Source organism: Schistocerca gregaria, chromosome 7, assembly GCF_023897955.1.
Source record: "Schistocerca gregaria isolate iqSchGreg1 chromosome 7, iqSchGreg1.2, whole genome shotgun sequence".
NCBI lineage: Eukaryota > Metazoa > Arthropoda > Insecta > Orthoptera > Acrididae > Schistocerca > Schistocerca gregaria.
This window is the reverse complement of record NC_064926.1, coordinates 73,810,939-73,834,234: the sequence shown is the minus strand read 5'-3', so window position 1 is coordinate 73,834,234 and position 23,296 is coordinate 73,810,939. Positions and strand designations below refer to the sequence as shown.

The following is a 23,296-nucleotide window of genomic DNA, read 5'->3' as shown; positions in this document are numbered from 1 at the left end:
TTCTCCCATGGAGACGATCGTAGAGATGCTGGATGTAGTCCTGTGGAACGGCTTGCCATGCCATTTCCACCTGGCTCCTCAGTTGGACCAGCGTTCGTGCTGGACGTGCAGACCTCGTGAGACGACGCTTCATCCAGTCCCAAACATGCTCAATGGGGGAGAGATCCGGAGATCTTGCTGGCCAGGGTAGTTGACTTACACCTTCTAGAGCACGTTGGGTGGCACGGGATACATGCGGACGTGTAATGTCCTGTTGGAACAGCAAGTTCCCTTGCCGGTCTAGGAATGGTAGAACGATGGGTTCGATGACGGTTTGGACGTACCGTGCACTATTCAGTGTCCCCTCGACGATCACCAGAGGTATACGGCCAGTGTAGGAGATCGCTCCCCACACCATGATGCCGGGTGTTGGCCCTGTGTGCCTCGGTCGTATGCAGTCCTGATTGTGGCGCTCACCTGCACGGCGCCAAACACGCATACGACCATCATAGGCACCAAGGCAGAAACGACTCTCATCGCTGAAGACGACACGTCTCCATTCGTCCCTCCATTCACGCCTGTCGCGACACCACTGGAGGCGGGCTGCACGATGTTGGGGCATGAGCGGAAGACGGCCTAACGGTGTGCGGGACCGTAGCCCAGCTTCATGGAGACGGTTGCGAATGGTCCTCGCCGATACACCAGGAGCAACAGTGTCCCTAATTTGCTGAGAAGTAGCGGTGCGGTCCCCTACGGCACTGCGTAGGATCCTACGGTCTTTGCGTGCATCCGTGCGTCACTGCGGTCCGGTCCCAGGTCAACGGGCACGTTCACCTTCCGCCGACCACTGGCGACAACATCGATGTACTGTGGAGACCTCACGCCCCACGTGTTGAGCAATTCGGCGGTACGTCCACCCGGCCTCCCACATGCCCACTATACGCCCTCGCTCAAAGTCCGTAAACTGCACATACGGTTCACGTCCGCGCTGTCGCGGCATGCTACCAGTGTTAAAGACTACGATGGAGCTCCGTATGCCACGGCAAACTGGCTGACACTGACGGCGGCGGTGCACAAATGCTGCGCAGCTAGCGCCATTCGACGGCCAACACCGCGGTTCCTTGTGTGTCCGCTGTGCCGTGCGTGTGATCATTGCTTGTACAGTCCTCTCGCAGTGTCCGGAGCAAATATGGTGGGTCTGACACACCGGTGTCAATGTGTTCTTTTTTCCATTTCCAGGAGTGTATTTACATTAATTTTATTTCAATATTTCCACATTTTTTGTTTTTTTTTCTGTTTGATGTGGGACTTTTGAGGTTGTGACACTATGGTATCAAAATCAAGTGAAAGATAGAGGGTTATGAATTTGGGCAAAAATTAGTGAAGTCAAAGAATACAATTAACTTCCCATAATTATTTTTTCAACAACACAGAACAGTTACCATCTAACATTTGGTTTTGAGTATTTGTTATGGACAGAAAAACTATGGAACACATAATTGACTTTTGTTGAAGTACACAGCACAATACAGTGAAACCCCTATTATACTTTATTGTGGTTACAGACTTAAAAAATGCAAATCTGAGGAAAATGTTGACACCCCCAAAATATCAGCAAAAATACGTGAATTGACCATATATGATTAAAAATCACAACTGTTTTCAATACTTTGTATAAAAATTTGTCTAAATGAAGGAAATTAAATGTAGAGTACAATGTTTATCCACTAATTTGTGGCAACGAATTTAATCAGTTCTTAAAAGTCACAGATGTGTAGCAGCAAGTAAAAACTCATCAAAAAATTGAAATTGGTATCTGGATACCAGGTAATCTAACCGTTTTCTGACATGCAACGACTACAAATTATACGTTCAAAATGCATTTTTGAGAGCTCATCCTTTGTACACACCCAGAAAAAAAAAGAAACAAAAATTGTTAAACATGTTGAATTAAACCAAAAACATCACAGCAGCTATGAGGTTAAACCATAAGCATAAATGTGGAAATCTGCTTAATGAAATACTTTGTCACCATTGCTGTTATTGTTTAATGCCTCTCTTGTGAGCCCCATTTCATGTGCTCACTGGTGTTAAAATGTTACTTGAGGCTTGATGAGAGAAACAGAGCCATGAAAACATGAGTTTACTTTCCCAACTGACGTTACAAGCTTTTTAGGAGTCAGCTCGGTGAATTTCTGTACACGGTGTCAAATGTAAATTTGAAAAGAAACCTCAAGTGCTACTGTTTCACTTCATGCCCTCTATCACTGCTTCCAGTCTTTATGATCTATAATGTGTAGTGCAAAGCATATGCTTAAGTAATGTAGGTAGTTTTTACAATTGTATCATGTCAGATTTGAACACAAAAAGTCTTTAAAATGTGCTATCACCAAACCCTTGTTCTATTTCCGTGTGACATCTCTGTCATAGTACGTTATCTGCACGAAAAGTATATTTTCAACACTTTACAAAATAGTGTCACCCCTAACTGCACTCCCATCACTGAAGGGTAAGTCTTCCTCTCCACACATCCAGGTGAGCTCATTATATGTGTGTTAATGTGGTGTGGTGTGGTTGCTGTCCTGGCTATTGGGTGGCTGAACGAGTTGCCAGCCAATAAGAATTCACTAGCTGGAAATGGATGTTGTTTCCTCGATTATGATGCAGGTTATTTTTCAAGACTCAGTGTTTGAATTTAAAAGGGTGAAGATTGGTACTGTTGCTGAATACAGTACATGGGAAATAGATGCAAAAAGATGAGAGTGAGTTATAAGTGGAACAAAAAAGGTGGTGGTTGGTCTCCTTCATCACATGTTGGCTCAGTCTGGAACACTTTGGGTTGTTGACTGTCTTGTTTTTCAATTACCACTGCAACTTAGCAGTAGTTGTATCATAATTGTGTGGAGAAGCTAAATGTGACATGTGCTGGCAGCACCAATCAGGATTATGTCAACATTTTCTCTCTCATGTCTCCCTTCTTCACGATGGCCTAACGGATGGATTTCTAAAGATAGAAATATAGTGAATTAGCTATAAGGAAAGGGATTATAACAGACAGTTGAACGTGGAATAGTGAACGAAAACAACTACTGTCAATGCATTTGCCGTGTTTTGTAGAGAAACCAATGATTGCAAATAATCAATTTTTTAAATTTAATTTATATTATGACAAATTTTTTTACGTAATGTACTATTTTTTCATCTTGTTGTTCAGCAGAAAATAATGATGTAGCAAAATAGGCAAAGCAAAAGTGATAATACAGAATTGGGCACAAGTTCCATGTCAGTACTACGAACAGACTGATGGAGTTCCAATGGGAAGCCCGTTGTCACCTTTGTGGCCAATTTGTTTATAGAGGGCTCCGAGGAACATGCATTGGAGTCAGCGACCTCGAAACCTGCGTGTTTTTTTCAGGTACGTAGATGATACTTTTGTTCTTTGGCCTCATAGTAGTGAGAATTTAAACCAGTTTTTGGAACACCTGAATTCAATCCACCCGAATATTCAGTTCACTATGGAGGTGGAAAAGAATGGACGCCTTCCCTTCCCTGATGTGTTGATCAGAAGGTAGACTGATGGTGCGTTGGGACATTCTGTTTGTAGGAAGCCTACTCACACTGACTTGTATCTGCGAGCTGACAGTTGTCACCATCCAGCTCAGCGCGAAGGAGTACTCCATACCTTGGTTCACAGGGCCCACATTATCTGAGACCCTGAAAGTTTGGAAGCTGAACTATCACATCTTGAAGTCACCTTTCGCCATAATGGTTATAGTGAGAGGCAGATCAAACTTGCATTGCGCTATCAGCCTTTTGTGCACCAGGTGAGTGATGTTAGCAACAAAGTGGCATCTAAGTCTACGGCCTTTTTGCCTTACGCAGGAAGCATTTCCAACAGGATTGACCATATTTTGCCGAAATATGATGTGAAATGTGTTTTTTGACCACCTTCTAAGATTAAGGCCCTGTTGGCGTCCATAAAAGATGATCTCGGTTTGTGTAAGGCTGGTGTCTATCGCATTCCTTGCAGCTGTGGCATGTTGTGTATTGGTCAGACAATCAGGACTGTGGAAGACTGGTGTATTGAACATAAGCATCACACACGCTTACAACAGCCGAGCAAATCCACTATTGCAGAACACTGCCTTGTCATCGGTCATCCTATGAAATACAACAACACGGAGATCTGGCTTGCATATCCAGCTATTGCGATAGTGTTATTAAGCAAGCTGTTGAAGTCAAACTATCAAGCAACCTTATAAACAGAGATGGTGGATTTTGTTTAAATGCCACTTGGAATCCGGCTCAGACGGAATTAGTGCTACCTCACCTGTTGATTAATAGTCACTATCGATATTTCTGATGTTGGTTATCTTTATTTGGATTGACACTTGTTCTGTATGTGGTATCTTCCTTGTTTCTCCTCTGTGCACCGAGGTATTAAATTCCCTTGCACACTGGTTCCTCCTTGCATTTGTGCCTTGAGAATGGCAAGGTGTGCTGTTGTCGAAATATCGGCGGTGGTTGACGACGTCACTCGGCAGCAAACCCATAAGTTATTTGAACATTCAATTCACCGGAAAATGTTAAGGTCTCACATTTTTTGCACTTGTTTCACTTTATGATATATCACACAAATGTGCCAGTAAAATTTTTAATAATGACATAAGTGTCTGATCTTCTGGGCTCTAAAGTCTTCTAAATGGCTCGCCATCAAAGAATTGGTTTTTAATGAGAGTCAAATGCTCAGTGATTCAGGGAATTCAACATACATTCTCACACATAGTTCAACATGTGAAAAAGGAAATTTACTTTAAAAGTAACACTTTTCAAACAACCATTCATAGTATTTTCCTGCGACCTGTTAGAAATAGGTTGTTTCAGCAGTTGACAAGACAGCACCAGATGACAGGCCCCACTATGCTTGTACGGCTACGATGACGTAAGGAAGCCCATATTTTTGTACATGTAAAAACATTAAAAGACATTACATTATGTCATAAAAGAAACAAGACATCAGAGGATGCTCCAAGAGCAACAGAATTTTGTGAACCATACTAAAATGTGCACATTTAAAGTGCATACTTAAAGTGCACATTCTTATGTCCAGATTCCCAATGAAGTAGGCCTCGACCTGATATTAAGCTTTTCAGTGTGGGAAAATTTTCTTGGAGTACCAGTACTATATTATCTGATGTTTAGTTCTTTGTTATGACATAATGCCACTCTTGCTAGAAGATGGAAACATTCACTTGAAATGCAGCGAACAGAAACTAGCCACTAGTGTGGAATTAAACACTTCGTTTCAAATACATTAACAGGTTCAGCAGAAAAGATTAATAAAAGCCAAATTTAGTTAGCAAACTGACAAAAATAACTTAATTGTTCTGCAAGTCAATTAATGCTTGACTGCTACAAAGGTGGAAATACAATAAAATATGAAACCAATAACATATTTTAGCCTTCCCTAATTATGTGAATGTATTTTACTTCACCTGATACCTCCCGGCCACAAAAATCCATTTTATTTTCATTTGACATGAGAGCAGTAAACGAAGAGTATAAACAAAATCGCCAATGTAAACACAGGTCACATGGAGACTACCCACTTCCCCACTATACTTCTGATTGCTCTGCGCATCAGCCCAGGATATTGGCTTAAGTGTGCCAAATGCAGTGCCACACCTCATCACGCAGCATTCCTCTACTTATGCAGAGGTTTGCAAAGGTTAGACTAGCACGGAGAGGCGTTTCAAACCAATCTTTGGACTGAATATATCACAAAAACAAAGCAAAGCCATGCTGCTGCTTTCTTACTTGCATGACTCTATAGTACTGGCAGTTATGAAAGACTACTGAGAGTAACTAAGGTCCATATGGATCGTGTTATGTGATCATGGAAACTGATCCACAGACACTACAAGTAACTGTGTAGCTGGGGATAGTGGTGTGATGCTCAGGAGCACACACACACTACAGTTAGCAGTGTTCGTCAACCAATGACACAAAAGTATAATGTGGCAGAAGTTATAGATTTTTTGTTATTGCATGAATCTGAAGAATCATGCCTTAATGAAAGTAGGGCAGCTGCCGGGCTGTGGAATTTTACATGTAAATGCTATGGACATTGTGGTCAGGCATAAAGCCATAAAGCCTCTGATTACTACGGAGTAATGTGAAGCTCTGTTGGGCATAAAACTATTATTAATTAAGGTAAGTCTTGCTGAAATACATTGATGAAAACTGAACTCTGTATGATGCTAGAACTAACTCACAGTACAGAACGTATCTTGGAACGTCACACACTGATTTTTCTTTGGGATACAGATTAAATTGTAGAGTGATAGTACAGCATTAATTATAAGCAATATTGGAGGGAAATGAGCATGTAGATACTTAACGATCACTGTATGTGAACAACTTTTAAGTCTGTGCATCAGAGATCAAATTACAGTGTGCCTTTTACTTTTTTTATGAGAACAGATTAATGTAATTTCCTGGTGGGGATGCAGGGGTAGGTAGAGTAAGCATGACTTTATCCTATGTTTTCAATTACGTACAAAAGAAGGATGATCATCCCATATTGGTTTATTTCTTGAATATGTATGAAATTATTCACAACTGATGCCATAATATTTAATTATTTTGTGTATACCATAAATAGTAGAATGTGTTTAGTACGAATAAGTTTTCAGTTCTCAATGTAAAAGATAAATAAGCTTTGTCTTACAGTGGCCTTTGGAGGACTGTGCTGCTGCAGCTGTATTATGATAAGTTAATGCAGGATTGTTCCAACAAATGCATTTCTTTGAAGGTAAGTCAAATGACAATTACAAATGTACAAGAAAAAAGTAAAAAATTTGGCAAGCACCACGTAAGACGATGAGCATAATAATAACAGTGTCCCACATATTTAACCCTTGAAACTGGACCAGTATGGTGGCGGCCATACTGTCACACCAGCCTAAGATCATACATGTATGTTTTCACTTTTCTCTTGTGTGTATCTGCACCCGTATCAGTACAATTTCTCCCTTCTGTAAATGAATGGTGCTCCCATATGTTGGGAACAGCTGGCACTCTGTGCATTTTCAGGAGACCTTGCTTCCATTCGATCTACAGCAACTAAATTCGATACTTGCGCTTTTGCATTGGTGTTTGGTGAGAAAGGCACATTTGAAAGGCTTGAGTGATGATGAAATTAGATAAATACTGCTAAATATAAATTCAGCTGTGGAATCTGGTAGTGATTTTGAAGACCACAAAGACTATGAGATGTTACAGTTACAATGAGAAAGTGAAGGTTCATTGAGTAATGTTGGAATTATTCATGAACTGACACTGACATTTTCATGAACTGCAGGGGGGTGGGTTGGGGGGGGGGGGGGGGAGTGCTCTTCACAGGTGAGTAAGAAGCAAAAGGTTGTAAATAGTGCATACTGATAGATGGTGTGTTTACACCTCAGAATTAAGATTTTACACTGGTAGTTTTGGAGTGGATCCTCATTGTAAATGAAGTGAGGAACCTTGTGAAAGTGAAGGTTTAGATCTCATATTTGACAGGCAATTCTTGGGATACATTGCCAATGAAACTAACAGCTTTTACAAAGTAGTGAATGAATTATATATGGATATCCCTGGGGAATACGGTGGACAAACTAAGGTGCAGATGAGATGTATCTGTTTTTAACCGTCTGCACGGTGATGACTCACATGAAAAAGAATAGAATCAAGTATTATTGGTCTACAGCCTCATTGACTGAAACACCTTTCTTTTTGAGAGTAATGCCTAGGGACATATTTCTGATAGTTCTTCGAATGTTACATTTTAGTGATGTAAGTGTTTTGGGAGATGCTGAGAGGGTGAATAGAATCACGAGGATCATGAAGGAATGGAAGAAGACAGAGAACCAGGAAAGGTAAATTAGAGTATGGAAACTGATGGAAAAGGAAGTCACGCAAGAATAGCAGTAGATTATAAGGGAGAGGTTACCAAAGGCTGAACCAAAAACAGAAGAAGAGGAATGGGGACAATTTAAAAGTGCTATGGTAGAAGCTGCAGTAGCTCTATGTGGAAGGCCACATGGCCCAAAATAGTGAAAGGAAACACCGTAGTGGAATGAAAGAATTACGAAGGTACTGCGTAGGAAGAACAATGCCTTCAGACTGTGATTCTGAGGAAGGACAGGATTAGCAAGAGAGAAGTATTAGTAAAAGAAAAAAAAGAGGCAAATATGACAATGGCTGAGGAGAGAAAGGATTGTGGGAACTAACAGGGGAATCACACTGTGCCAAGGTATATGAAAGGATCCTGGAGAGCAAAATCTGAACAAAGGTTGAGAACAAATTGAGAGAGGAACTGCATGGCTTGAGACCTGGTAGACCCCTGGTTGACCTCATATTTGCAATGTGGCAGCTCTATGAGCACCACTATAAATTTGGGGAAGACCTTATGGTAACTTTTCTCAATACAGAAAAGGCATTTGATAGTATCTGTAGAAGAAACATCTGGGAAGCACTTGAAAAGAAGGGAGTGGAAAAACAGATAACAAGCATGGTGGAAGAGATGTACTGTGGGCCTCTGAGTTGTGTGAAACTGGGAAATGAAAGGACAGATTGGTTTCAACAAACAAATGGTTTGAAACAGGACAGTTCATTGTCATCTCTTCTCTTTATTGTGGTCTTGGATGAGATAGTGACTAACGTGGCAGCAAAAACTAGAGGTGAAGATGAAAGCAATGGTATTTTCAGATGACTAATGTATGACATAAGAAGTGTCACAGAATCAAACATTTGGCTAAGTGACACACTGTAAAAATAAATGTTGGGTACAGCCTATCTGCCATACCTCTCAGGCTGTTGCACTGAATCAGTTGTACATTGTGCAAACATGGCACAAAGGTGATTTATAAACTGACAAAGAAGATCAAAGAGTGCCTCAGATTGGCAAACAAGAAAAGGGACCCCCTTGTAATGTTGGGAGTACATCATATAAGTACATGTGGAAAAGTCTACCATATTTACCCGATTGTAAGATGAGGGTTTTCCCCAAATTCGTCATTCAAAAAATACAGTGTCATCTTACATTCACAGATTAAAGTACTAATGATGAGGTTAAAAATTTTATGTTGTTTAATAGAGTATATATGGGTCGTCTTTCATTCACAGATGAAGCTTTGGCTATTCAAGTCATGTGCAGATTTATTTTGAAGATTTCGGAAGGAAAGTGGTTTGGCAAATGATACTCGTGTTCACACAGGATCAAGATTTCCTGATAATCTAAAGCCTTTGATACAGTATCAGTGTGGCTTGAACAGTCCTGGACATTTGCCTAACGTGGCATTAGCGCAATGGATACACGAGAAATTATGAACTAGTCACAATGACAATCTACAGTCTGCTTAAAACATGACAATTTAGTAAAACACAAGAGCTAATAGCACTAAATTCTTTTATAGTACAAACTCTCTTTATATTTGAACAGTTTTGCAATAAAAAATCTCATACATGTATGGATACTGTGTACAAACATTAATGCCGCTTTTTAAGTAGCGGTAACATTAAAAAATGGCTGAAAGCAAGGGGAAACTACAGCTGTAATTTTTCACGAGGGCATGCAGCTTTACTGTATGGTTAAATGATGATGGCGTCCTCTTGGGTAAAATATTCCGGAGGTAAAATAGTCCCCCATTCGGATCTCCGCACAGGGACTACACAAAAGGACATCATTATCAGGAGAAAGAAAATTGGCGTTCTACAGATTGGAGCGTAGAATGTCAGATCCCTTAATTGGGCAGGTACGTTAGAAAATTGAAAAAGGGAAATGGATAGATTAAAGTTAGATATAGAGGGAATTAGTGAAATTTGATGGCAGGAGGAACAAGCCTTCTGGTCAGGTGAATACAGGATTATAAATACAAAATCAAATAGGGGTAATGCAGGAGTAGGTTTAACAAAGAATAAAAAAATAGGAGCACAGGTAAGTTACTATGAACAGCATAGTGAACACATATTGTAGGCAAGGTAGACACAAACCCCACTCCTACCACAGTAGTACAAGCTTATATGACAACTACCTCTTCAGATGATGAAGAAACTGAAGAAATGTATGATGCAATAAAAGAAATTATTCAGATAGTGATGGGAGACAAAAACTTAATAGTAATGAGGGACTGGAATTCGATAGTAGGAATAGGAAGAGAAGGAATAGTAGTAGGGGGATATGGAATGGAGGTAAGAAATGAAAGAGGAAGCTGTCTGGTCGAATTTTGCACAGAGCATAACTTAATAGTAGCTAACACTTTGTTCAAGAACCACAAAAGAAGGTTGTATACATGGAAGAGGTCTGGAGGTACGGGAAGGTTTCAGATAGATTATATAACAGTAAGACAGAAATTTAGAAGACACACTTCAAATTGTTAGACATTTCCAAGGGCAGATGTGGACTCTGACCACAATCTGTTGATTATGAACTGTAGATTAAAACTGAAGAAAATGCAAAAAGGTGGTAAGTTAAGGAGATACGACCTGCATAAACTGAAAGAACTAGAGGTTGTAGAGAGTTTCACAGAGAGCATTAGGGAACGATTGACAGGAATCGGGGAAAGAAACACAGTAAAAGAAAAATGGATAGCTTTGAGAGATGAAATAGTGAAGGCAGCAGAGGATCAAATCGGTAAAAAGACGAGGGCTAGTAGAAATCCTTGGGTAACAGTGTTGTTGTTGTTGTTGTTGTGGTCTTCAGTCCTGAGACTGGTTTGATGCAGCTCTCCAAGGTACTCTATCCTGTGCAAGCTTCTTCATCTCCCAGTACCTACTGCAGCCTACATCCTTCTGAATCTCCTTAGTGTATTCATCTCTTGGTATCCCTCTACGGTTTTTACCCTCCACGCTGCCCTCCAATACTAAATTGGTGATCCCTTGATGCCTCAGAACATGTCCTACCAACCGATCCCTTCTTCTACTCAAGTTGTGCCACAAACTTGTCATCTCCCCAATCCTATTCAATACCTCCTCATTAGCTATATGATCTATCCATCTAATCTTCAGCATTCTTCTGCAGCACCACATTTCAAAAGCTTCTATTCTCTTATTGTCTAAACTATTTATCGTCCATGATTCACTTCCATACATGGCTACACTCCATAGAAATACTTTCAGAAATGACTTCCTGACACTTAAATCTATACTCAATGTTAACAAATTTCTCTTCTTTAGAAACGCTTTCCTTGCCATTGCCAGTCTACATTTTATGTCTTCTCTGCTTCGAGCATCATCAGTTATTTTGCTCCCCAAATAGCAAAACTCCTTTACTACTTTAAGTGTCTCATTTCCTAATGTAATTCCCTCAGCATCACCCGACTTAATTCGACTACTTTCCATTATCCTTGTTTTGCTTTTGTTGAAGTTCACCTTATACCCTCCTTTCAAAACACTGTCCATTCCGTACAACTGCTCTTCCAAGTCCTTTGCTGTCTCTGACAGAATTACAATGTCATCGGCGAACCTCAAAGTTTTTATTTCTTCTCCATGCATTTTAATACCTACTCCGAACTTTTCTTTTGTTTCCTTTACTGCTTGCTCAATATACAGAGGCACTTTCCTTCCCCAGTACCACAGACTGTGGCACAATGGTCTAAGACCCAAGGATCATGCCACGTATGCAGTCAAACAACACGAAGAGACACAAAAAGAAAAGACACTTGTTTATATGTTAGAGTGCAACATCTGTTTATGTTTAATTCCATTCTGTCAGGAGCACCACTCCCTGAAAAAAAAAATCTGAGTAAATTTTAGACTTCCTTGTAATACTGATCAAGAAACTAAATACAATACAAAAAGTTTATGAGAAAGTAAACACGCCAACAACTTGTTTTATTTCAAAAACCTATGTAATTAATCAATCCCAAAGTAACTCAGTCCAGAGACACAGGTGAGTGCACAAAAACTTGGTCCTCAAAGTGTTGAAAGATGGCTGGCCCTTCTCCCAGGAGTTTGCACCAGACACAAACACTGACATGTTATTCTATTACTATACAGCAATTATGTGCGACCTATTACATTTCACCACAGAACAAAGGTCCAACATGGTGATGTTTGTCATAGCAAAAAGTCTTTGCACAGAGTCATAAGTTCACAGAAGGTGTGACATCCTCAGCCAATGCTTCTCATTCAGGCCACGCACATTGTGCCAGGGCTTCAGAGAAGACTTCAGTGGCTAAACCCACTATGACAAGAAACCACAGAGGGAATCTGGATAACGACACAGAAGTCAGACACCAAACTGTGCTTAAATTTCAAGATGTAATTCGAGTGATACAAATACAGACCATCGACAAGAAGTTACTTTTAAGAGCAAACAATGTTTAATTTAAATTTTGTGTCACTTGAATATTTGTTGTAGCACCTATTCTCATAGCAAATTTAATATTTATCATTTTTACTGTACTACTTCTTAAAATCAACTCGCATTATTTGAACTTCCAATAGAACAGAAAGAGACCAAAATTGTATTATAGACATTTTTTGTCTAGCACTAAGCTATAAATAGATATGTAACTTGCAGAAAACCATCTGATGAACTTGAAAAGATTCAAAAACTGATTCATGGAATAATAAATAACTTCAAAAAAGTGACTGGTTGCAGTTGGGTTTTAGCACCTCTCCTTGAGGTTTTTCTGTATCCGCCTCTGCTTCAGGCCACAGGCTACAACTGAACAATGCTCATCCACACATGGCATGTGTCTCTGTGAACTGTCTGCATTAAGTTGAGATACTGCCATGACCAGCAAGACGCTCGATCTGCTCCCATTAGAACATGGGTGGGACTACCTCAGATGTCAACTCTATCTAACTACCAGTATCCAGAATATCAAGGACCAATTACAACAGATGTGGGCCAGTATGCATCAGGAGATGACACAGTGGCTTTACGACACCCTTCCCAACTGAATCTGTGCATGCATTCAGACTGGAGAGGGTGCAATGTCATACTCGTAAGGGGGCTCATACTTCAAAGTTTTGTGCAAATTTGGTTCACTTTTTTAATCGCTGAAATAACGTAATATCTTTCTGTTTCCTCCTTCCCTTCCGAGTGCTTCACATTTGTTGTCAGGATGCGTATTTCTGGACACATTTTATGTTAGATACAAGTTGTATAAATGCGGTCTAGAGTGCTTCCTTTTGAGAGAATTTGCATTACTAAGACTGGTTAGATCTCTAAATGGTTATAACTTGAAAAGTTTTTGTTTACATACAGCCAAACTCATGTCCTTGAAAAATTTAATACATACTTTCAAGTTAAATTTAATTCTTATTTCTAAATCACTTGATCCTGAAAAGAAATGTGGGTGTTGTCACGGGTAGTGGGCTTGTAATCACACAGGAAATATTTTAGACTGAGAACTGAAGAGATACTCTTTTAACTGCAGAGTATGCAGGAGAAAAATATTAAATGAGGAGCACAGAAGGAAAATCTGTGTCCTTCAGGCACAGTTGGAAGAAGTACTGAAGAAACTGACCGGACTAAGGGAGACAAAGCGGAAGAAGGGGTTAGGAACTGGCAGCTGGTTAACAGGTCGGTAGAAAGAGAATGCAATCTGATAATTGCATTATATCCATATCCAAAAACTGGAAAGTTGCACAGGTCACACCAACATTCAAAAAAGGTAGTAGGTGTAATCCACTAATTACAAGCCTATATCATTAACGTCGATACGCAGTAGGATTTTGTAACATATATTGTGTTTGAACATTACGAATTACCGTGAAGAGAATGGTCTATTGACACACAGTCAACACGAATTTAGAAAATATTGTTCTTGTGAAACACACCTACCTCTTTACACACAAGAAATGTTGAGTGCTATTGACAAGGGATTTCAAATTGATTCTGTATTTCTAGATTTCCAAAAGGTCATTGTATCACACAAGCAACTTGTAGTGAAATTGCGTACTTATGGAATATTGTCTCAATTATGTGATTGGATTTGTGATTTCCTGTAAGTGGGGAGTTCGTAGTAACTGACAGAAAGTCTTGGAATAAAACAGAAGTGGTTTCTGGCATTCTGCAAGATAGTGTTATATGCCCTCAGCTGTTCCTTTCCTATATAAATGATTTAGGAGGCAATGTGAGAAGCTGTCTTCGGTTGTTTGTGGATGATGTTGTCATTTATTGTCTCGTAATCTCATTAGAAGATCGAAACAAATTCAAAAATGATTTGGAAAAGATATATGAATGTTGCAAAAACTGGCAACTGATGCTAAATAATGCAAAGTGCGAGGAATCCGTTAAACTTTACACAATAAATCAGTCTAATCTAAAGGCCATTAATTCAACTAAATATCTAGGAATTCAATTATGAACAATATAAATTGGAAAGAACACAGAAAATATTGTGGGGAAGGCAAACCAAAGACTGTGTTTTATTGGCAAAACACTTAGAAAATGTAACAGATTTACTAAAAAGGCTGCCTACACTACACTTGACCGTCCTCCTCTGGTGTACTGCTGCGCAGTCTAGGATCCTTACTAGATAGTATTAATGGAGTACATTGAAAAAGTTCAAAGAGGAGCAGCATGTTTCATATTATTGGGAAATAGGGGAGAGAGAGTCAGGATTTGGGATGGACACCATTAAAGCAAAGGCGATTTTCATTGCAGCAGAACCTTCTCACATAATTTTCAATCACCAACTTTCTCCTCTGAATGCAAAAATACTTTGTTGACACGAACCTAAAAAGGGAGAAATGATGATCATAATAAAATAAGGGAAATCAGAACTTGCACAAAAAGATATAGGTGTTCATTTTTTCCACGCCCTCTTCAAGAGTGGAATAATAGAGAATTACTACGAAGGACGTTCAATGAGCTCTCTGCCAGGCACTTAAGTGTGATTTGCAAAGTATCCATGTAGATGTATATGTATAAACACTAAGAACATGTATCAACCACTGCCAAAATTAACTGGAGAAGAGTCTCAGGTAGGACTAGTGGCAAGAATTCTGCAATACACTACAGCTGTAATCAGGAAGCCTACCAGTGTATAAAACGTTAGAAGGGGGAAAATGCTGCGGGTGAGATGTAGGCCCTTACTTACAAGAAAGCTTACCAACCCATCAGAATATTCAGATAAAATGCAGGGGTAAGTCAAGTCACCTAGGGTCTTTATGTACGGATTTTTTAAATGAGAGCTATGTAGTCATAGTAGGTGGCGCAGAAAACTATTTGGATGGGGATGGGACATATTATTTAGGTGATGGTTAGCACAAGGTAGCTTCCCTCACTTGTGGGTACCAACATAAACTTTGTAGAACTGTTGTAGTGACATGATAAGTTATGCCTTAATGGAGCTGTAAGGTAGCCTAATGTGATGTTAGAGATGGCACTGATGGAACCTGACCCTGTGCATGTTGCTGTATCATTTAGGATTATCAATTGCTTGGATTTCACTAGGAACGACCCACTTTTAAAACAAGTTTGGGAAGGGAAGATTGGTACAGCCAAGTCATGAAAATATACGAGGTGAATCTCAGTCCGTAAATGGTCAAAACCTGTTGTCACAGGTAGGAAAAACAGGTCTTTTTTCAAGATAAATCAAAATAACAGGTTCCCCTGCTGGAAGAGTATCCCTGTCAGTTTAAACAATTCCACAACAAGCACTCATGAAACAGAAAATGACACACGTAATACGTATCATAAAGAAAAAGAAACCATTGGAAAACGTAATACAGGACACTTCACAGACTTGACAACATCTCATCAAAACATGCAATGAATAAGAAAATAAAACACAGCATCTTTAATTGAGCTCAAATCTTACAAATGCTCAATAGTTTATGTCACTGAGCTCAAGTCTAAAGACAAAGAAATCCAACACGTAGTATTACCATTGTATGAAATGACAGACTCTTCTGTAGCGCTACTTCAAAGGGTGGAGGAGTATGCTTTTCTATCGCATAAGAAACAAGTTTAAATCAAAACCTGACCTTAGTATGACAAGTGAAGACAAACACTTCAAAATGTCAGTTATTGACTTAACAGGGCTTGACATCAGTAAGAAATTAATCATTTTGAATCTGTATCGATCACTTAGTGGCAGAGTGGACACTTTTTACAACAAAATCTCAACTACTAATGTTAACATAATTCTGTATGAAGATACAGATATAAACACAGAAGCTCTCCTGCGAACCCTGCAGAACTAGCACTCCTGAAAGAAAGGATATTGCGGAGAAATGGCTTAGCCACAGCCTGGGGGATGTTTCCAGAATGAGATTTTCACTCTGCAGTGGGGGATGTTTCCAGAATGAGATTTTCACTCTGCAGCGGAGTGTGCGCTGATATGAAACTTCCTGGCAGATTAAAACTGTGTGCCAGACTGAGACCCGAACTTGGGACCCTTGCCTTTCACGGGCAAGTGCTCTACCAACTGAGCTGCCCAAGCACGACTCACACCCCATCCTCGCAGCTTTACTTCTGGCAGTATCCTGTCTCCTACCTTCCAAACTTTACAGAAGCTCTCCTGCAAACCCTGCAGAACTAGCACTCCTGAAAGAAAGGATATTGCAGAGACATGGCTTAGCCACAACCTGGGGGATATTTCCAGAATGAGATTTTCACTCTGCAGCGGAGTGTGCACTGGTATGAAACTTCCTGGCAGATTAAAACTGTGTGCCGGACCGAGACTCGAACTCGGGACCTTTGCCTTTCGCAGGCAAGTGCTCTACCAACTGAGCTACCCAAGCATCACTCATGCCCTGTCCTCACAGCTTTAGGGGTTCCGCAGGAGAGCTTCTGTAAAGTTTGGAAGGTAGGAGACGAGATACTGGCAGAAGTAAAGCTGCGAGGACGGGGTGTGAGTCATGCTTGGGTAGCTCAATTGGTAGAGCACTTGCCCGCGAATGACAAAAGTCCCGAGTTCGAGTCTTGGTCCGGCACACAGTTTTAATCTGCCAGAAAGTTTCATATCAGCGCACACTCCGCTGCAGAGTGAAAATCTCATTCTGAAAAGTGGTACTTATTGCTCTTGACACACTCATAACTCTTGCTAAGGATGTTGGTGATGCTGATCATAAGACCCTATTAAATAAGCTAGAATCATTAGGAATAAGAGGAACAGCCGATGACTGGCTCCAATCACAGATAGGGTACAAGGAGTACAGATAACACAAACATCAAATAAATCTATGTATGAGTGAAAAACTTATTAGAACTAAAATATATTAATGTAAGAATTCCTCAGGCTCGCATTTTAAAACCAATATTGTTGCAGATACATCTCACTGGCTTTCCCAACAGTGGTAGACTTGGAGAAAAAAAAATCTTTTTTCTGATGTCAACAATATTATAGTCTCTGAGAAAACAAGAGAACTCCTTGCAGAGAAAGCACTTTAAACACTCTGTTTGCAATGGATCAATACGGAATAAAGTTACGCTGAACACAACAATAACAAATGTCATGAATTTCTATTTCAAAATGGGAAAATGACTTGGTTACATTAAATGTAGATAGCACCTCTATTGAGTGCATAATAAACAGGAAATTACTTTGAAAGAATATTTATTCAAAGCAGCGTTTTCTACCAACGAATAACCTTGTACAACAAAGTTTCTATGGAGATCACAAGTACTACAGCAACTTATTTAAAGAGGCTGTTAAATGACAACTTCTTTAACTTATTTAAAAAGACAGTTAAAAGTACCAAAGCTCTGTAGTAAATAGTATTACTTTCTACACCATAGCTGACTACCTGTTCCATCCTTGTCACACTAAACCCATAAGTATATAAATGTCTGTATGTATGAATTATGTTTTCTTCTTTATTCTTAAATTGTAATACCGTGTGATAGCCAATATCCTTGTAAGGGCTGAATGAAACAACAACAACAACAACAACAACAACAACAACAACAAATGCTACTACTACTCCTACTGTTGCTGCTACCACCACCATTACATATAAAGACAGTCTAAGGCTCAGTATCCTTGATATTCCTTTTGTTTTAACTCTATTGTCTTATGCCTGTAACCTCACATGCCTGTAACCTTATCCTCATTAACTGTCCTCGAAGTCTTTGATGCAGGATCGGTTAGAAATCATTTATTCACATATACGGCTCATCATTTGGTGCCTCCCTCACCCAATGTTATCACCTTATCCTTTCACCTGTGTCAGCTCGCACTTCACTACTACTGATACACACACTATACAAGCCTTGCACTTGGGTGATACTGGTGTCCCTCTCAGCTTGACACACAAAGAGGCTGCAAATTACTTTAATACTTCTTGAATAGAAATCGTACAATTGTGGTGTCTCTGGTGGCCCCCTCAGCTTGACACCGCAAGTGGTGGTTTGTATTGCTTGAGCCTGGTCCAGTTCTCACCAACTATAATCTCGAACATTTAAACTTTTTCCCAGCTAGGTGTACTAAGGTTTGTGACTTACTTATTATTCTCTTATATGCAGTTTTCCTGCATCTGTCTATACAGAATGGGTCACTGTTTCTAAAAGCTAGAACTTCAAATGATTTCAACAGGTATTAGAACAACACAAAGCACTTCTCTCAAAAATAGTAATTATTTTTCTAGTAATCAACAGAAGGGACAAGGAAAAGATTTATTACGGGAATGAAAGGAAACACAATTTGCTAACAATTCTGTGTTGTGTAAGGGGAACAAAATGAACAATGCAGGCACACACTGTATACTACAAACATAATATTTAGACTGTCATTTATGAAAATTTCACATCATTATTCAATGCTGCCATATGAGCAAGAGAACTTGCTTAAAAGTAGCTTTGGATCAATGTTCTGTTGCTGCTCTGTAAAACGAATTAATTATTAAAACTGTTCAATATAATGTTACCTGCAGTTGTTGGAGGTTGATCTGTAACGCACCACCATCCTGGAGATCTGGATGCACAGATCGCCCATCTAAAATATATAAATATACAAATAAAATAAAAAACAAAAATGAGAAAAATGCTTTTTTAACAACATATACTGATTGTCTTTAAAATACATAGTAAGAACTGCCATTCACTACATGTATATGACTCTTGTAATAATATTACCAACTGATAAAATGTGCTATAAAAGATAATTATAAAATAAACATTATTATATCATATTTTTACACCTTTGTCTTTTGTTTCGCCTAGCAAACAATAGTGGCTACCTAATTGCTGGCTCTCCTTTTCATGCTCAGTACTACAAGCTCATCAGCCAAATTCTGGAATTCAAAACCTGGCTGTTTTAATTTTATGTTACTTCCATTAACTTACTAGCTGCTTTGATATCTTTTGATTGTGCATGTTATGGTGCTGTTCCTCCTTTACCTACACTGTTTTCCTTAACTTTCCTCTATCTCGTGTGTATGTTTTTCCCTTAAATGGTGATTAAAGTTCCAGAAGTTTTAAATTTGGTGCGTTTCTATGTTAGTTTGTATATTAGCAGTGAAGCAACTGATCCTAACACAATAGCAGGTAAATAAATGGTCCTGTTTTTGTCTAATGGGGTGTCTTTGAAGTTGGGATAATGTCAGTTTTACTTTTAACATGTGTCTGTCTGCAGTACTAAACCTTTCTTCTGCCCGATACACTTAATGTCTGAAGGTAATGACAGCAATTTATTTATTTTAGAATAGAATCAAAATTGGTATTTCTTTAGTCAGGTGCAGAGATTTTCGGTGTTGTTATTCTAGGCAATAGGACACCTGCTTCAAGAAAACTAGTAATTTCTTTCTTTCATCCATGTAAGGCCTGTAAGATGGCAGCTGCAGTGTAACTTGTGTTAAGTTCAATCTCGCGACATTTAGTTGAATTCGAAGGTGCTCTCGTAGATGGTGTTGTCTACTACCAGTGGAAATTGTGTAAACAACAGTGTTCTGTGTGGTTGTGCTATTTTTTCTGTGCTCCACCAATATCTAAGCTGGAGAAAATGGTAAACAGGAGAGTGAACAGCAGCGCATCCAGCAGCAGGGAAGCAGCAGGTGCGGCAGTCTTCCTCTTGTTGGAAGGTGTGGCCACGGCTCCCGGTATAGATGAGATGGTCCGCTCTGAGGTAAACGCTGCGCTTTGTGATAAAGACAATCTTAATCTGATAGCATGCACTATATCAGATACAGTAACGGCAGCAGTATTGGCCAAAATGGTGAAACTGTTGAGGCCAATACTGCCGAAATTACAGCATTAAAAAAGTCTGTGTCTGAATATAAGAAAAATGCATGACAGTTGGAGGTAAAACTATCTGCCACAACAGGTGAGCTAGAACAGTACCAAAGGCAAAATAGTCTGCGACTGTTTGGCGTAACAGAAAATAAGGAAGAAGGCACAGACAAAGTGCTTATACAGGTTGCACGTGAAAAATTAGGCATTGAAGTGACTAAGGTAGACATTGACAGGAGCCATTGGGTGGGACGAAAACTACCAGGTGCTACCAAACCTCGTCCGACAATAGCTAAATTTATCTCATACCGAAAAAGGGCAGAGATCTTTACCCAGAAGGTGAGGTTAGCAAGACAGAGCTTACAATAAGGGAAGATTTGACACACAAATGGCTAAAGATTTTAAACAGTTCCATATCCCATTTCAGTCTTCTGAATGTGTGGGCTCAGAATGGCAGAGTAATCATGAGGACAACAGCTGGAAAGAAGACAGTCACAAACATGACAGAACTGAATAGTATTAAGTAAAGCTACTCGAGCCAAAAGTGTAAACTTAACACCATTTGCAAATTGTAACATCCCCTATACTCAGATATACTGTCTCATAATTGTATTAACTTTTTAATTATCCCCATATTTGTACCTTCTACTATTTTTTTTAATGTTTGTATTAACTTTGTATTATTTTTTGTACCTGTAGCTCTGACATTTACTTAATTTTAGTTACTGCTAATACTATTTTTATTTGCTCAGTTTATTCTCTTCCATTCTGTAATAGTACCATTGCAATTATTAGTCTCTCCTTTTGTTCATTAATCACCCATCTCTTTGGTTTCAATTGTTCATAATAAAAATCACTATCGGTATCACTTTAGTAAATTTCAATCCAATTGTAGTTTTCCTACAATAATCACTATCAGTCTCACTCTAATAAATTTCAATTTAATTCTACCTTCCTATGATAATCTACTAGTTATTAAGCTTATTTCTCTCTGCTGGTAGCATCGACCTTTTAAATCACTCCCCTTTTCCTTATTTCCATCATAAGCTGTTTCAAATACACTAATTACATTTCAGCTCTTACGGCAGAGGATACACAGTGACACACAGCCATCACTGTTTTGGTCATATTCTCCTTGCACAAAATACCACTACTCCATTTTCTATACCCCAGCAACCTTAGGAAATATCTTGCAATCGCCTTTCCTTTGGTACTCGCGGAGTCACAAACAGGTCGCGCAAAATCTCGGACACCCCTCTGTTATGTCACTTCATGGAAGCAGCGGCCAGTGACCCTCGCAGCAGGGAGTGCCTAACAAAGGGACAAACCAGTCTACCACCCTACTACAGGCTGCCCAGGGGATGAGTCAGAGCTTTTAGTAGTGCACTGCAACATCCAGTCTTTATCTGCAGACAATAGACAAAGTTTTGTCTTGAGAAATGCTACAAAAAAGTACTGCAGCTGTTTTCTACAAAAATCCCCCCCCCCCCCCCACACCCCCCCCCCCCCCCACCACCACCAAAGTCTAAGTGGCGTATTTTGAGACTTTAAGAATAAACAGTTTTTTTCTTTAGTGCTCATTACCTGCTACCATTTGTTATATATTCCTGACATTGTGCCAGAATGTGGACAGTATGCAGTACCATATTAAATTCAGCAGAAAAACTTCAAAAAGCCAAGATCAATAGTAAAATATTTATATGGATAATTGGTTTTGGTAAGACTACATTACCATATTTTGATCTTATGCTCTATATAAATAATCTATGCTACACATTGTGTCTCATCACAAATACACATGTGAAGATTATGAAAAGCACTTGATAGGCATCTTCAGTGGCCTGGAATATGTATATTTTTGTTTATGCTATTTGCTTTATATCTGGGATGGCAGTCAAAAAGTAAAAATTATCAAAACACCGTAACTTTACACACTGAAGTCCCAAAGAAACAGGTATAGCCATACGTATTCAAATACAGAGAGATGTAAACAGGCAGAATATGATGTTGTGGTCGCACCACCTATGTAAGACAACAAGTGTCTGGCGCAGTAGTTAGATCAGTTACTGCTGCTACAATGGCAGGTTTTCAAGAATTAAGTGAGTTTGAACATGGAGTTATAGCTGGCACATGAGTGATGGGACATGGCACCTCCGAAGTAGCGATGAAGTGGGGATTTTCCTGTACGGCCATTTCATGAGTGTACGGTGAATATCAGGAATCTGGTAAAAGATCAAATCTTCGACACTGCTGTGGCTGGAAAAATATCCTGCAAAAATGGGATTAATGAGAACTGATGAGAATCATTTGACATGATAGAACTGCAACCCCTGTGCAAATTGGTGCAAATTTCAATGCTGGGCCATCAATAAGTCTCAGCGTGTGAAACACTCAACAAAACATAATCAATATGGGCTTTTGGAGCTGAAGCCCCACTTATGTACCCTTGATGACTGCATGACACAAAGCAATTGTGCCATCAACACCGACATTGGATTGTTAATGACTGGAAACCTGTTGCCTAGTCAGACAAGTCTCATCTCAAATTTTATCGAGCGGATGGGCGCGTATGGGTATGGAGACAACCTCATGAATCCATGGAGCCGTCATGTCAGCTGGGGACTTTTCAATCTGGTGGAGGCTCTGTAATGGTGGGGCATATGTGCAGTTGGAGTGATATGGATCTCGATATGTCTAGATATGACTGACAGATGGCACGTACTTAAGCACCCTGTCTGATCTCCTGCATTCATTCATGTCTATTGCGCATTCCGATGGACTTGGGCAATTCCAGCAAGACAATGCAACACCCCACATGTCCACAATTGCTACAAAGTGACTCTAGGACCACTCTTCTGACTTTAATCACTTCCACTGGCCATCAAACTCCCCAGACGTTAACATTATTGAGCATATCTGGGATGCCTTGCAATGTGCAGTTCAGAAGAGATCTACACCCCATCGTACTCTTATGGATTTATGGACAGCCCTGCAGGATTCATGGTTTCAGTTCACTCCAGCACTACCTCAAACATTAGTTGAGTCCATGACACATCATTTTGTGGCACCTCTGCGTGTTCTCAAGGGCCCTACAAGGTATTAAGCAAGTGTACCAGTTTCTTTCGCTCTTCAGTGTATGTAAATGAA

The 23,296-nt window shown here is 39.6% G+C and overlaps 1 protein-coding gene across 3 annotated transcripts in view; it reads right to left on the bottom strand.

The window, feature by feature from the left end:
• Nucleotides 1-23,296, bottom strand: part of LOC126281773 (UHRF1-binding protein 1-like) — a 360,711-nt gene that overhangs the window by 284,413 nt on the left and 53,002 nt on the right. For all 3 annotated transcript variants that reach the window (XM_049980977.1, XM_049980978.1, XM_049980979.1), the window contains exon 6: nucleotides 18,850-18,917. In XM_049980977.1, coding sequence (XP_049836934.1) covers nucleotides 18,850-18,917 — 68 coding nt within the window. The remainder of the gene's footprint in view (nucleotides 1-18,849; nucleotides 18,918-23,296) is intronic.